The sequence below is a fragment of the Trachurus japonicus genome, chromosome 10 (genome assembly GCF_045865225.1).
Source record: "Trachurus japonicus isolate A0001 chromosome 10, Traja_1.0".
In the NCBI taxonomy this organism is placed as follows: Eukaryota; Metazoa; Chordata; class Actinopteri; order Carangiformes; family Carangidae; genus Trachurus; species Trachurus japonicus.
Genome location: NC_140916.1, coordinates 3,738,878 through 3,756,041, shown reverse-complemented (window position 1 = coordinate 3,756,041; position 17,164 = coordinate 3,738,878). Strand labels below are relative to the sequence as shown.

The 17,164-nt window shown below is 41.5% G+C and overlaps 1 protein-coding gene across 1 annotated transcript in view; it reads right to left on the bottom strand.

Annotated features, from left to right (window-relative positions):
* The window catches only part of shtn3 (shootin 3), a 43,129-nt gene extending 36,230 nt beyond the window's left edge, over positions 1-6,899 (bottom strand). The window contains 2 exon segments of the mRNA XM_085788896.1: positions 5,688-5,795; positions 6,881-6,899. Of these exon segments, the coding sequence (XP_085645022.1) occupies positions 5,688-5,795; positions 6,881-6,899 (127 nt within the window).
* Between the last annotated feature and the right edge of the window lie 10,265 nt (positions 6,900-17,164).

Genomic DNA, 17,164 nt, shown 5'->3' with positions numbered 1-17,164 from the left:
ATTAAACATCTTTGATGCTTAAATATTGCTGTTTAATATATTGCTTTACTCCTCTTTTTATTTGATGTATGCCATTTTTACTGTAGGGCAGGCTAATCTTCAATTTGGAGCGACAAATAAAACCTTGAAGCAAGAAGATTTTGCCTTTAGTTTGACATTGATGTACATACAGTAATTCAAGTTGTAAATAAGGTTTCTTTTTTAATATTTTACATTTCAAAAGTAAGCTCACTACTGTCTGTCCCATAGAGGAACATGACAGCAGCGAGGACTCTCCTTTGTATTAGAATTTGAAAAATATAAATAATCGATTTTTTCACCACCCGTAATATCGGATCAATATCGGTATTGGGCCGATATTGAAGGCTGCAATATCGGTATCGTATCGGAAGTGAAAAAGTGGTATCGGGACATCCATTCCCTACAGGTCATGTTGTCACTGAGCTCCAGTCAGTTTAATCTGTGCTCCACTCGGTCGGTTCGGCCTTTCAGATTCAAAAGGAGGATGAAATCAAGTACCTGACCCCCACCACCCCCACCACCCCCCCGCCACCCGGCTCATTAAAGCTGTTAAAATGTGGACATCAAATATGTAAGGAGCAGGTAGAAAAGGCTCGTTCAAGGACTACAATGGATAAAGAGTCACACACACTCACACACACACACGCTGGTCCTCCCCCATTTTCAGCTGCTGAATAATTCATGTGAGGAGGCTTCAATAATTCATGGGAATAACATGACAGGAGCGACTGCTGCCTCCTCTGGGGATGAATAAATAAATGAGTGAATGAATGAATGAAAGGCTTGAAATTAACGGCAGGATCAGAGTTTCACGTCCAGTTTTGCTGCTGCAGACGAGTTTTTGACGTCCGACTGAATCAAGGACCCATCGTCTTCCTTCATCTCAGTTTTTTCTAACCCTGAATCGAGGCCTGTGTGTGTCTGTACGTGAGGTCGTCTCAGCCCGTCGTGGGCGGGGTCTGGGACATCTGATATATAATGAACACATTAACAAACCGTCAGCTGGCGTCTCCTCCCTCAGCTCAGCTCAGGTTTCTGTCCTGTGTCTTTTTTTTTATCCTGTCTTTTCACTCATCTAAAGGACAAACTGCTTCCACCTCCTCAGACAAAATTAAACTACGACCAAACTCAAAACGCAGCAACGAAAATACAACATGCCCATAATTAGAAATGCTGTTTGTATATATATAAAAAAAAAGAGACAGTTTGTGCATAAAGTATCACAGAGTCCAAAAAGTTGATATTTTTCCCCTTTAAATGCATCAAAGTCCTGCACAAAACCACAACTCTTTTCTTTGGCTTTTTGCACCACGGTGTTGATTTTATATGCACAGATATTTTATCTGGGGTAGGGGTCTATTTATTTATTTATTATGTTTTATTGTGTTTTTTATCTCTAGTATTTTAATCTTTCTTATATTATGTTTTTATTGTGTTTATTTTACTGTACAGCATCTTTGTGTTCATTTAAAATTGCACTAAATAAAATGGAAAATGGAACTCATCTCAACACATCAACACAAGCTGACAACATTACTGTCTCCAGCTGATTTTCCGGTTGTAGTTTTTATTATGGGTGATACTTCATAACGCAGCAAATGTCTCCTTTACAGTAGGGCGTCAACTAACAATTATTTTCATTATCGATTAATTTGTCGATTATTTAAACGATTAATCAATTAGTTGTTTGGTCAATAAAATGTTGAAAAATGTCAACCAGTGTTTCTCAAACCACCAGATGACGTCCTCAAATGTCTCATTTTGTCCACAAACCAAAGAGAGACTCAGTTTATTGTCATAAAGGAACAAAGAAACCAGAAATATTCACATTTAAGGAGCTGGAATCTGAGAATCTGGACTTTTTTTCTTAAAAAAAACTACTCAAACTGATTATTCAATTATCAAAACAGTTGACGGTTAATTTAATAATCCATTATTGTTCGATTAATCGATTCATTGTTGCAGCTCTACTCTACATTGACCTCTATCACTCTGCCTGTTTAGTCTTGTAACGTTCGGTACAGAGAAAAACTACCGTCTAACCACGCCTCAATGTTTCTATCTATGTTTATTTATTCACTCTATTCTTAATAAAAATGGATGAACAAACATTAGAAGTCTGTGTTTCTCAGAGCAGAGTGATTACATCGACTACAGGCCGTGACCAGATGGAGCCGCTCTCAGAGACAGAATTAAAACACAAGTAGTTTCAGTCTTGATCCTGTAGCTAGTTACACACGCTGGAACAAAACAGCTGCAGGATTTTTCTTTTAGCCTTAACCCATCACATTCAACGGCAACATCTAGAAAAACGCTGCTACGACATCACATCCCATCATCGCTGACCAGGTGTGAAGCAGCTGCAGCCTCTTACCTGTGTGGACGACGGTCATGACGACGGCAGCCGCAGCCTCTCACACTGACTCGTCTGTCTCTATAACTGTGACACTACCGGAGGTTAAACTCAAACACTAACGCTTCTCTACTCGCTATACGGTTCAGTTGGCTGCTAGGTGGGTGACCCGGCGGTTGCCACGGAAACGGGGATACCCATGCATCCCATCCCCGCCCCATTCAGAGGGACAACCAGGTGGTGTCAGTCAGGAAAGGGATGTCATGTGGAAGTGGAGGTGTCGGCTGTCTGGGTGTGAGGTGTCAGTCTGAGAAACATGAAACCTCTTCAGAGAGTTGAACCTCTGACTCAATTATTCTCTGTTTCTTCATTTCACTTCATTTGTTTCATCACTGCAGCGAAATCAACCACTGATCTGGGATCTAACAAAGAAGCAATGAAAAGGAAAACCTCACGCAGCAAAAAACAAACTAACTAACTAACCACCAGTTTAAACCCCAAACCTGAGTGCACCTGAAACACTGTTTATCATCCTGCAACAAGTGCAGTGAATCAGACAGGGTTCCTACAGCTGAAGCCAAGTTAAATTTAAGACTTTTTAAGACTTTTTTAAAGCCACTTGAAATGAAATTTAAGACCGACTTCATAATAAACACAAATGCAGAAAAGAAAAAAAAAAACACCACATCAATTACATAGAATTAGGGACAATTTTACCCACTTCCAAGGTAAAGTGACTGCTACATGAACATTGGATTGTGTCTCTTTCCAGCTGTCCTTTCAAAATAAATGCATAAAAAGTCCGGAAAAAAAAAAAAACCCACTGACTCGGGAGCTGGAGGCGGTGAGAAATTTAGCGTTGACGGCCGCCACTAAAACTTCTCTATGTCGAAATGTTACCAATTATTTTCAGATTCGAGGCTAATTACAACCATAAAATACCACTTACTATGTGTTAACATTTTTAAGACTTTTGAAAAATTGATTTAAGACATTTTAATGCCAATTAAGGCCTTGTTTTTAGATTAATGAATTCAATGCCTTTTAAGACTTTTTAAGGATCCGTAAGAACCCTGTCAGAGTTCAAGCAAAATAGAAAAACTGTATGTAAACTGCAAACATTTACATTTGTTAAAATTAGTCGAAAGAGCTCATAAATTAATGTAATGTGTACTAGGCATGTGCACGGTCTCTATCTGCTAATCGGTTAAGAATTATTACCCAGTTAACCTAGGATTAAAAAAATGTCAGAGCACAGAGTCTAGTGTCGGATCAAACTACATCATCATGCCATGGTTTCGGGTTTTTTGTAGCGTTAAACAGTTTCGGATCAAACGACGTGTTTTGTTGCTGTGTAAAAGCATTTTTGGATCGAACCTCGAACTTTTTAAACCTCAGACCAGAATGTGTGGTGGTTCCCTCGGGGTTAAGACGACAGGTCTCATCAAATCTGTTAGAAAATACAAACACTCTGAAACCTTCCCAGTTGTTTCCTGAGACGATGCGAAGCAGAGAGGAGCAGAGTGTGGACTAATAAAGAAGCACCGCTAATGACTGGGAAAAAAACAAAACTGTTCTGTACAGAGCGCATTTATGAGTCATTCTGTTTTTATTAAAGTAATCGGTTACTTTAGTAAAACCAGGTTAGGTTACTCGGTTAGAAAATTACTTGAAATGCCCATGCCTAATAAATGTGTACAGTGTTTTTATTACTGACCAAACCGTTTCACCCTCCTGTTGTCCTTCTCGCTCAAATTGATCCAATCTGTTCCCTTCCTCCTTCCTTCCTTCTTTCCTTCCTTTCTCCCTTCTTTCTTTCCACAATCCTTTTCCCCTTCCTTCCTTCCTTCCTTCCTTCGTCCGTCCTTCTGCTTCCTTCCTTGACCTAATCTGTTCCTACCCTCCATTTTTCTTTCCTTCCTTCCTTCCTTCCTTTTTGACCCAATCTGTTCAACTATCTAACCTTTCTTTTTTCCCTTCCTTCTTTCCTCCCTCCCATCTCTCCCTTTGCCCTTCCTGCCCCCTTCCTTCCTTCCTTCCCTTCGTCCTTCCTCCCCTGACCCAGGAGGACAACAGGAGGGTTAAATATAAACTAGAAACCACCAAGAACAACGACTGCAACGCGTAACACACACATCGTCCTAACACGGTAACTTTAGATAACAAACACATGAAGTCGACTTTGTTTTGCATGTTGTCATAGTTAGAGACAGTAGTTGCGTTTCCATCCACCTTTCTTTATTTGCATTTTCAAAAATTGCGAATAAATACTTGGATGGAAACGCCAGAAATTCGAAAAAAGGCAATAAATGCGCATAAAAGTTTTTACGCTTGGAGGGGGTGGATTTGTCAGCGTATCGATTAAAGGAAAATGGGACTTTTTGTGATGGAAACAGATTATGTGAATTGAGGCAGAGTTTGTGGTGAAGCTGCTGGACTTCACCCAGCGACGCCCCGGTGTCCCAGCTCTCCTCTCTGCACCGCAACACAAACGCGCTCCGTAACCCATAATCTTTTGTTCATGACGGTTAAGACTACACAAACACACGCCGTAACATCGTCATGTAACTTATTGATTTTTCACCGGCTTCGTATGTAAACAGATGCACATGGCTGAGAGCAGCGTCACCAGAACAGCAGAAAAGCGAGCGGACTGTCACAGTTCCCGACTGTCTTACTGTGTAAATATCTCATGTTACAACATGAAAACCTGCAGCTTATATTCAAGTGCGACCTATATAATATGTACAGTATTTTCTTTTCAAATGTAGCTGGTGCGGCTTATACAGGTGCGTCTATAGTCTGAAAAGTACGTAAATTGTCCATGATGTTGAGTGTCAGCTGAGTGTCAACTGTTGGATACATTCACGCTCTCTTATGACGTAATCTCAAGGCGCACTCCTCCTAATCGCAAAACACTAATGAATGGAAACGGTCATAAATTCGCATTTGCTTTTTGCGCATTTTCACAAAATCCGCTTTTAAATTCGATACATTTGGATGGAAACCCAGCTACTATCATTGCTCAGTTTAAACATGAAAAACACACTGACTGAGCAGCCTTCATGTTGGATCACCGGTGTGACTTTAAATGTCGACCTAACCTGTGATATGAAAGACTCTAAGTTTAGTTTAGTAACCTGTCTTTAAATAATCCTGAATCATCCTTGTTGCTGTTGAACTGGAGAGACACATAACAGTGTCATGTCTGAGTCTGGGATGTTTGTGTGGTGTGTGTGATGATGGAGGAGTCTGAGGAGGAGGAGAAGGGGGTGAGGGAGGGGTGAGGGGGTGAGGGTGAGGCAGGACTCACCTCTCTTGATGTGCTTGAGTTGTCTCTCGGCCTCGTCTCTCTCCTCCGTCAGTCTGTTGCACTGCAGAAACAAGAGTGAAGCCGTTAGATCACGTTCCACTATACAGACTGAACACACAGGTCACCGATACCAGCAGAGTACTGTTACACACACACACACACACACACACACACACACATACACACACACACACAGGGTTTGCACAACTGGCTGTTGCAGAGCTCTAGTTTCATCTTAAAACACTTTAACACAGTTGGAAAACAGGGACAACAAAGAAACTGAAATGTTATGTAAAAGATTGATGCAAGAAATAAAAAAAAAAAATATTCCAGTTGAGTTAGAGCGGTGGAGCGGTGGATAGTTCAGACGTAGAACAACGAAGCAATGAAAATACAGGGTACTATATACAGGAATCTTGAAGTTAATTCTAATACCTTTTTAAGACTTTTTCAAGACCTTCTCAATATTTTTCCACATCTCACTGCCACTTCAAGCTGTAACCATTCACATCAGTGACAATTTATCATAAACTAAAACTGAAAAAAGTAAAAAAAAAAGACTGTAGATCACTATGATACAACAGAATTCAAAATAGGCTAGGATAATAAATCAAAGGCAAAGTTTATCAAAAAAAAAAAAAAACATTGCTCCACTCTCAAAAAACAAAAACAACTATCTTCTTTTCTTTTTATGTACTGGTTCATCTTTGATTTTTAATAAAATGAATAAATTCACACACTTTTACAATGTTTTTTAGGACTCAAACTCAAAATACCTTCAAAATTTAAGACTTTATAAAGTAGTCATCAGCCACTGATATTGGATCCGTCATCCGTCATTCAAACGTCTGAGACACGCACACACACACACGGAGCTCGGGCTCGCCCCAAGCTTTGAATATCCCGCCCACTCGATAACGACCAATCAAATTCGTTTTCCTTACTCGGGTAAACTCGTGCGGCAACTCGACAACTCGGCGCGACGAACGGGACAAATGGCCATTTCTGTAGGCCTACACCTTTAAATATAACAGTAGGCTACTGTTTTGGTATTGTGCTTTTTGATAATACCAATACTTTCAGTAGACAAGTTGTCAAACTTTTCAAATATAAACTGAATGACCTACAGTACTTTCGAATGTCATTTAATACTGTAGCTATATCTACTGTACTTGGTATGACTTCACCTCTACTTGTTCCACCAGGTGACATCCAGGTCCCAGCTGAGCAGGACTCAGTCTACTAGCTTACCTTCACATTCCTGCCTGACAACACATCAAACACCTGCACTTAACCTTGTGGATGTTTGGCACCATGATGAATTATTAACTCAATGGTGAATTAATAATTCATTGAAATGATCAGTCAAATTTTTTTTTTTACCCCCGGTAACTGCCAGACCGCTCAAAATGAGACATACTTTGAAACTTAAATATGTGGAATAAGATGGATTTTATCTTCATATCTGCTACAGTATATACAACCTTCACACATTCATATTAACTGTGTCTGGGTACAGGCAGATCTGAAATGTGGGTGTACAGTATTTCGCTTGTGTCTGGTGTCTCAGCAGAGAAAATCCAGTGGTACAAGTGGATTTCCGGCTCAGCATCTTCTCCATTACAAACATTCATTTTGCCTGATCCCCCTCCCTCCCTGCTGAGGACGACACTGCCTGCCCTTCTCCGTCGGCTCCCTAATAATAACAGCGACAGCCCTTCACTTCTGATAACACCCGGACTATCTCTGCTTCTGCTGACTTGACGGCTGCCCTACAAAAAAAGAAAAAAGGAAAAAGAAAAAAGGCAAGAAGGCCGTAACTACTCATTTTCACATCCACTGGATCTGTCCTCCTAAGTACTATCCCTTGTGCTATATTTGGGATGAGCAGCTGTGGTTCGGATGTTGGATGTTGGTCAAGGACAAACTTCATTTTGACTCCTTATTGGGTGGAGGGATCAAAAACATGGACGGTAGCTACATCAGACCAAAATCATAGGGTGGTGGTGTCAAAAAAGAAAAAAAAAAACACAAATTAAACTACGTCTTTGACTCAGATTTATATTTCTATCTGACAATGATGAACTACAGACAGATGGAAAGTAAATTTAGATCCATTTGTAAAGGCCTTAACATTCACTATTGTTATTTTTAATTAACTACAGTAGATTTGGAGTTATTAAAGGGATAGTTCAACATTTAGGCAAATTGGCCCATTGCCATAATCCCTATAGTCTTAGCAGTAAGTTCGTTACCTTTAATTGTCGGTGCAAGCTATTTTTAGAACGGTGGAGCAGAGCTGTGAGCTGCTCAGAGCTACGCTACGGAGGCTAGTGGAATTTCTTGGTTTCCCTCATCAAACTCATCAAATACACAATCCAACAACTCCAAAACGCTCTCGTGGACAAGTTGTGACCTGCACATTCACCACGCTATGAGATAATAACACAACGTTACCAGACAGAGTTGTTTTAGAGGGAAATACAGAGACTGTTGATGAAAAACTGTCCCTGAAGGCAACGTGCATCAGCGGTTTTGCACGAATTTCCCTCTAAAACAACTCTGTGTGGTAACGTTGTGTTATTATCTCATAGCGTGGTGAACGTGCAGGTCACAACTTGTCCACAACAGAGTTTTGGAGTTGTTGGATTGTGTATTTGATGAGTTTGATGAGGGAAACCAAGAAATCCCATAATGAGCCGTAGCGTAGCTCTGAGCAGCTCACGGCTCTGCTCCGCCGTTCTAAAAACAGCTTGCACCGACAAATAAAGGTAACGAACCTACTGCTATGACTATAGGGATTATGGCAATGGGCCAATTTGCCAAAATGTTGAACTATCCCTTTAAATATATGGTAAATATATTATAAATGAACAGTTTTCCGATGTCTTCCAAGGTCACGGGTGTCTCACTACACCTTCAGTACAGTAGACATTTCTCCTGTGCATCCGCTGAAGTTGATATCATATATATACATTTTCTCCACAGTAACTGTATCCCGATCGATTTGACTGTGTTGTGTTGTTATTCTGCCTCCAGAGCCTGAAACAGACCATTAGCAGGTCGATAAGAGGTGTAGAAACGTTGGCGTAACAGCACTGACTCACAACTACACTGCAATGATAAATAAGAGGGAGATGATGAGTCAAATGGAAATACAGTAGAGAGCTTTATGAATGAGAGTCTGTAGTAAAACAGCACTGGGATTGTGGGTATTGTAGTATATTCAGAGACACAAAGATGTAATTTCTCTACAACGTGGACAAAACATAGAGATGTGATATGAGTAGTAATTAAAGGAATAGTTCACCCAAAATTGAAATTTCACTCATTATCTACTCCCCCTCATGTGGACTAAGGGGTGGGAGAAGTTTCAGAGTCCTCCGTGGCTTCTCTGAGTTACAGGGGGTCTCGGCGTAGCAGTGCATGTCCATATAACGGTTGCAAATGGATACCAACTGTCTTCGTAACAAAAAGACACACCAAAAAACATCCAAATACCTCCAGGCTGCTCGTATATAATGTCCGTCTTGTATTGAAGCCCCAAAATGCGAAATTTTCCCGAAAAAAAGCTCCTCTTCCCGGAAGAGGAGCTTCCGCTACAAACAAGCTTGAAATATAGACTTACTTAATTTTTTTCGGAACAATTTCGCATTTCGGGGCTTCAATACAAGACGGACATTACATACGAGCAGCATGGAGGTATTTGGATGTTTTTTGGTGTGTCTTTTTGTTAACGAAGACAGTTGGTATCCATTTGCAACCGTTGTATGGACATGCACTGCTACGCCGAGACCCCCTGTAACTCAGAGAAGCCACGGAGGACTCTGAAACTTCTCCCAGCCCTTAGTCCACATGAGGGGGAGGAGATAATGAGTGAAATTTCAATTTTGGGTGAACTATCCCTTTTAACATGTGCTTTAATTTGATGCCAATTTCCATTTAAATGAGTTGAACTCTTTACCACAGTCCTGTGTTTTTAAGGTGGAAACAGACAATGGGCCTCATTCACGAACCGTTCTTAAGAACAAATTTGTTCTTAAGTCCTACTTACGAAGTTTTTACGAAGATTGTGGCATTCATGAATGTTTTCTTATCCAGAATTTGTTCTTAACTAAGAACAAAATCTAGGAACAGTCAGGAGTATACTTACGCACTTTTAAGTGCTGAGACTTCTGCAAAAATAACCGATTTTAGCGTTTTCTTCTGTTCTGCAGTTGTATGATATTATATGATTTGAATAAGAATTATTTTCTTATCTTTTATGATGTTTTTAATAATCATATATATTAATAATAATAACTGACGAATCATTTCAGTTACTGTAAGTGTTCACACTAACACTGTTTTTTTTTTCAGATGTGATAATATGATGATATTTATGATGGCACATGTGAGAGTGTGGTCTCTCTGATAACAACCAAAGAGCTGCATCCACTGCTGACGCTACTAAATATAAATATAAAATATAAACTAAATATAAGCCTTTTGTTTGTTTCTTTGTTTCATTCCTGCCGCAGTAGCGCCACTTCACTACTTAAGTTCTTTTGACGTTTGGAGTCTGGTGCTCCCTCCCAGATTTTTATTTGAGCATTTCAACTTTCTTTCTCACTTCACCTTCTCTGCTCAGTGCCTGTGGGTGCTGTGTGCACACGGCCCTGCAGTCTCATGCCCTTTTACGGGCATTGATGGGGCAGTTACCTATGCTAATCATATGTTAATTAGACTCACCTGGCACACGCCCTCAATTTACGAAGAGATGGCATTCATCAAGTAGGAACACAGCTGCGAACAATTCTGAGGCTTACGAACGCGTTGATGAATCTGACGTAGGGTTTTCTTAAAGCGGAACTATGCAGGATTTGGGCTGTAATTATTGTGGCTCAGAGTCACTGTGATGGTTGAGTGACCTGTTATGAAGTGAATGGGGTCTAGGCCAATGCGCTCACCCCCCCCACTGGCTGAAAACCGCACTTGCAAGATCAGTCGTCCGTCTCGGTGTCACAAATCTCGTCAATGGATAGAAGTATCGCGAGAAACTGCTTTACGGCAGTACGAGATAAGAACGCATATGACGTCATGCATGTCACGAATCGTGATTGGTTTGAGTTCGGAAAGTCGGAGGAAACCATGGAAACATGAAATGTTTACTGATGAAGTTCAGCTTGTGGCTAACGGGGAGCTAATGCTAACACAGATACACACACCATGGGCCTTTATAAGATAATGTAATACATCATGACACACACACACACACACACACACACACACACCTTCGCGTTTTGGAACCTTTATTCCTGTGTGTGTATGTCTGTGTCTTTGTGTCTTTGTGCCTGTGTGTGGCTGTATTAGCGTTAGCTCCGTGTTAGCGTTAGCTCCGTGTTAGCGTTAGCTCCGTGTTAGCATAGCGTTAGCGTTAGCTCGGTGTTAGCAGGGCTTAGCAAACAGCAGTAAACACAAGCACGTGTAGGGGGGGTGGAGGAGGTGGCGGCGGCGAGTTTTTTTTTTTTTTACGACAGTGACATGTGCCTCCCAGAACTGTGGGGGAGCTCCGGAGAGGGAAAAAAAGAGAAACCAACGAAGGAGCGAGCTATTTCCGGCCGACTTGCATTGTTCTGCTTTAAGGAACTTCTTAAGAACAACTTAAGAAAGAATCTAAGAAGGTTCTTAAGAAGATATTGGTGAATGAGGCCCAATGTCCTGTTTCTCTCAGTAGAAAAGCAGCATACAGTAGCTTTCTGTACCGTTGAGGGACCGTTAATCTCCGTGTTAATCCCCAACCCCCCCCCCCCCCCCCCCCTCCACTATTAAACTGTGCTTCCTCTCCCTGAGAAGGAAGATAATAACTTATTTGAGCTCTTTCTGGTGAATCCCTCTCATCCCAGTCCTCTATTTTTTTTCCCTCTCCTGTCTCCTTTCAAACTAACAAAAGAATGACATCATCTCATTTCTGAGCAGAGCAGACCTCTGAAGTTGCTGCCTCTTCTCTTTTTCAGGGCCGACCCCCCCCCCCCCCCAGTTACCACCACAGCCATTAACAGAGTAAGTATCTGCAGAGCCGCTGGCCTCTGCATGCACCTCATTTAAAACGGTAATTGGACCTCGTGAATCAGTCAGTGACCTCCTGTGCAGCAAAACAAAGAGAGAGCGGCCCAGACTGACCGCACCATCACTTCTTACTTATAAACTTATATATATATAATGAATATGTCCAAGGTATTTTTGTTATATTATTTTGGAGCAATGGAATGAAAAAAAACCCTGAAAAACACAACAGCCCAAAATCCAGTCGGTAAACGACCACTGAATGTTCATCAAAATCAGACGCAAAACATGTTCACATTTAAAATATTTACCTCTGACTGAACCTGACTGAGTGCAGTGACGTTAAATATGAGAACACAAAATGATCCATCAGGCCGGACTTTGAACAGCAGCATCTCAGATATACGTGGTTCAAATAAGGTAAATTTAAGATACAAACTAATAAATTCATGTATCTTATTCTGGTTTAGACAAATCGATTTGTCTTATACTATAATTGGTCTTATTTGAAGTACGGTAACTAATGTTGGAAGACCAAATCATGGTAGAGCCGTAGACTGTAAAAAATATGGACGTAGCATCCGTGACGTCACCCATTGGTTTTGGGGAGTCGTTTTTGTGACTCAAATAAGGTGTAAAGGTGTAATAATCAGGTGTTTGGTGCAGGTGAGTCGAGGCTCCCTGATGAAACAGCTCCACCCTGCAGCTTCAAACTGACACTGATGAGTCATAATAACCATAGACTGTAGCTACATAAAAAGGTCATGCAGCAGCAGCAGCAGCAGCATGGTACCGTACAGGTCCATGAATGGGTTAATGATGCATTCAGGGATTCTTTGTACGGTTGTAAAGCTAAAGTTGTAAATAAATGAGACCAAGCTGACTAATGGAGTATAAACCTCAGCCTGGACCACAGGTATTTATAGGAAATTGCTGTATTTTTACAGTATTATCACATAATATAGTGAAGTTCCTCAATACAAGAAGAGTGTTTATCTCTACATGATATTAATGTAATGTGTAACATAGAGCTCCACATGTAATTGCAATGTAATCAAAATCTCAACATAGTGATTTAGATGTTGCTGTTGTGTTGAGTGTGATATGTTGAACTGGTTTTTCAAGGAGGAGACCCATGTCTGGCCAGATTTACTGAAAAAGCATTGACTCTGAGACACAAAATATTATATCCAATGTAAGACAACTTAAGCCTGCCACACACATAAAGATTTTATAAATCTCAACCGATTTATTATCTGTGAGAGACCCCACACATGAAGATAAAAAATCTGTGATTGAACAGTTTCGATCGTATTGTGTGTGGTGTCCTGCGATATTCCAAACACAGCTCACCACACACATTAAGATTTTTCAGAATCTTGACCCTCTGGTCAGAAAACAATCCGGCATCAGCAGCGATACCAGGGGTGTCGTTGTAGCTACTCTTTCGGGTCTATTTCCGGAATGGACAATGAGAGCGACGTAATTTTTTTTTTAATGAAAGCGGGACACTTCAGCCTTTACAACGATCCCATCTGTGTGTGTCTGTGTGTCTGTGGCTCCGGACACCGAGCAGTCAAGCGGCTGTCCAATAGGGAGCCGTGCTGTCACATGACGGGCTGTGAGCGGCGGTCACATGATCGTTTAAACGGCTGTTGCTGGTGTCAGTGCCCGATCCGTACCCGGAACACGATCCGTTCCAGGACGCTTCTGCGCATGCGCACGCACATGCGCACTCCCCCCTTCTTTTAGTTTACGGCAGACACCGCGGATATGGATGAAAACAGAGACGTTCTATGAGGAAAAACACAAGCACGTTGCAACGAATTCCCCTCTGTTCTATTTCTGATTAAATTAAATGTAATGTAGACCGATCAGTTAATTGTAAAACATTTATTTATTGATGTAAATGTGGTGATTTCTGCACATACAGACAGCAGCAAGTCAGCACTGCTCCTCTGACCAGCTCCTCCTGAAGCTTCACTTTTCATTCACACAAACTAATCAATGAGACCATAAATTAATCTGCTCCTTTCTCCACCGGCATGACGACGTCTGGGTGACCGGTCGATCACCTCAGCCGGCCGCTGCTGCCTCTGAGATGAGCCGAGCAGCGAGCTAACGTTAGCTCCCGGTGGCTACTCTCAGCTATGCTCCCAGCTCTGCTCCCAGTAGCTCTGCACTTCTCCCAAAACCGGAGCAAACTTCCAAACAGACGTCAGTTGGATAAACTGACCACAGATTAGGACTCTAAACTGTGACTTTCTTGCATGAAAAAATATTTAAAATTAATAAAGTGACGTTTTAACAACGCTACGGCGACTTTTAGCTGCTCTACTGCTAGGCTATCAGTTAGCATAGCTTTGAAGCTAATGCCGTAAAACGGCGCATGCGCAGAAGCGCTGGAACGGATCGTGTTCCGGGTACGGATCGGGCACTGACAGTTGGCTACGAGCGCTACCGTCTTTGCTATCGGCTATCAGGAAATCTCCCGTGTATGCGTGAATGTCTGTGTGAACCTCATGTAACACCAGGGCTGCACCGTGGCTCTCTGTGGGATTGCCGGTGTTGTGTGGAGAAGTGGCTTGTTGCCGCGAGCAGCAGCATGCAGAGCTCGGTGCAGGCACTTCTCAGCACAACACCGGCTCTCCACACACAAGATGACTTTTGATTGAAACGGCCACCGAAGTCGGCCCCGATAATCGTAAATATTGAACATGTTTAATACTTACGATTATCGGCGCCGAACGTTTTCCGAGCCGATTGTCAGGGGAATTTTGACTCTTAACACACCACACACTACAAGAGAATCTTATAAGATAATCTTAAGACCTTAAGATAATCGGGCGGTGTCTGTCCGTGGTCGGAAGGGGGAAAATCGGGGCAAAATCAGCCCGATTATCTTTATGTGTGTGGCAGGCATTGGTGCCTGTTTTTTCAAACGTTGTTGCATGAGTCAATGAACCATGGATGCAATGAATACATAGCCTAGCCTACTCGTTTTTTTTTTTTTTTCCTTTTGCATGTATGTGCGCGTGTGTTTGTGTATGTATCTGTATGTGGACATGTGTATGTATGTTTGTATAATTAGTATGTATGTATAATTAGTGTGTATAAGTAAATTATAAGTAAACGTAAATTAAATTAAAACATAAAGTAAAAAAAACGTAAAGTAAATTATAAATAAATTATATTCATGATTTTTTAACATAAGATATGTTTAGACAAGGATCTTATTTAGTCATATATAAGGAGAGGGGGTGGGAGTTTATAAGTTTTACTTCTTCTCACTCCTTTTTCGAATATGTTTTCTATATTTCATGTTTAAATGTTTTGTCTTATTCTCTTTTTTTTTTTTTCATATTCGAAATAAACACTTCAATCAATCAATCAATCTTTGAATGTCTGTATTTATATTGTCGTCTAGTGTAGCCTACATGACACTTAAAGGGACAATGAGGAGTTTCTATTTGGTTATAAAAAAGTCTCACGTTAATTTGGATGAATCTCCGCTACCGACACTTGTTAATGGGCCCATTTTCGATAAATATATGGTTTTGTCTCTATCGTTATTTTGTTATTATTAGTGGTGGTGGAAATGCTGGGCGAGCCGACCAGCGTTTCTTTACTTTCGGTTTCGCGGCGAGTCATGAGAATAACGCCGCCAAATCTCCGTTTATGGTGGGAACTACGACGGTATGTGATCGTCTTCCAACCTCTGACTTTAATTCTTGATGAATGAAAACATGAGTCTGTCTTGCGCCGGTCAAAGAATTTCAAGGTGCGGAGGCTCATAAATGTAGTGTGAAAACGCTTCGCTTTTCCAAAACTCCTCGTTGTCCCTTTAAACAAATCAATCAATCAATAGCGTTTACATGGACACAAATATTCGGAATAAAGGGCTGATCCGAATAAAAATGTGTCATGTAAACACGTCAATTGGAAGATTCTGATCGGATTCGGCTCGATCCGAAAGAAATTCTGTTCGGATCGAGAGGCGTGGTTTATACCGGTCGTTATTCCGAACGAGGTCCATGTAAACACTTATTCCGATCGTTACATCCTTTCCCACTAGCGCGACACGGCTGTCTACACAGTTCTACTCGGTTCTTATTTATTAGCCTATTCATTTTTGCTTTTACACACTCTAGTGTGACGTCTGACAGGAATCAAACCCGCTAAGTTTAAAAACACCCTGGCAGCAGCGCACACGGATCTACTGAGACTTGTTATCTGTCACCTGAGTTAACGAGGTGGACGAGTGAGTTTGGAGCTGATGAGAGGAGAGAAAAAAGAGAGCGAGTAGTAGCCTACCGACCCGATATCGCCGTGTATCTCGCTTTCAGAGTAATCCCGCTTCTTTCCCCGCTCTCTCTCCGTTGTCCTCACCGTCTTCCACTGACGTAACTCCCCAAATGTCCAGAGCGCACATGGCTAATTAATATGCACGCACTGTTTTGCATTGACCACATGGTTGTGTTTGGGTGTATAGAGGGCGGGATATGGCGTGTTCACATCCGCACTTTTCATGGGTCCGGTGAGATTTATCAATGGCAGGAACAGTAGTACACGTTGCTGAGTCTGCTTAATAACGATATAGGAGTACAGCAACAGCTCTTAAAATCTGGCGCAGGTCCATTTTGAGTAGGCTACTGAATGGGATAAATTGAGCCACTTCCGCGTTTATTGGTTTGTTTACAGTAGTACAGGAAGTACAACTCTTCTTCTGCTGTTGTTTTAGGGAAAAAGACAGCTCTGCGCATGTCAACATGCTGTTATTCTGAATAAAGCTCGGTGCATGTGTACGCACGTCATGATCGGATTATTTGATTTTGCGCCCATGTAAACAGTGGATTCGGATTTTCCGATCCCTCAAATTTTTAATCTGATTAAGAAAATTTGCGCATGTAAACACAGCTACTGTTTGTGTTTTTTTTTTTTAAATATTGCCTCCTTTATTATAATGATATTTAAATATAAATGAGAGGGTAACTTCAGAGTGTGTTCAGTGATCTTGTATCGCTTGACATAGCTACCTCAGTCCACTGTGTAGCTACCACCTGACAGGAAGTGGATGTGAAGGGTTAAAACTTGAACATTGAGGTTGTAACTGCGACAAACTGAGATTAAAAAGCAAAAGGACAAACAGGACAAACGGGACTGAGCCTCCAGCAGCAGCAGCAGGAAGCACTTGGCCCACTTTCTCCATCTCTACCTGCAGCCTCACACTCTGTCAGCTCACATTTCCCTGAGGAACGCGGCGAGGGCAGCGAGTTCACCGACTGACGACGACACAGCGAGGCAAGGCAGCCAGGCCGGGGTTACAGGTTCAATTCCCCCGGTGCCGCTGCTGCTGCTGTAGCTCAGCGAGTATAGGAGAAGACACGGTCGCACAATTTCCTTTAAATAAAAACTCAATCCCCCATTTAGCT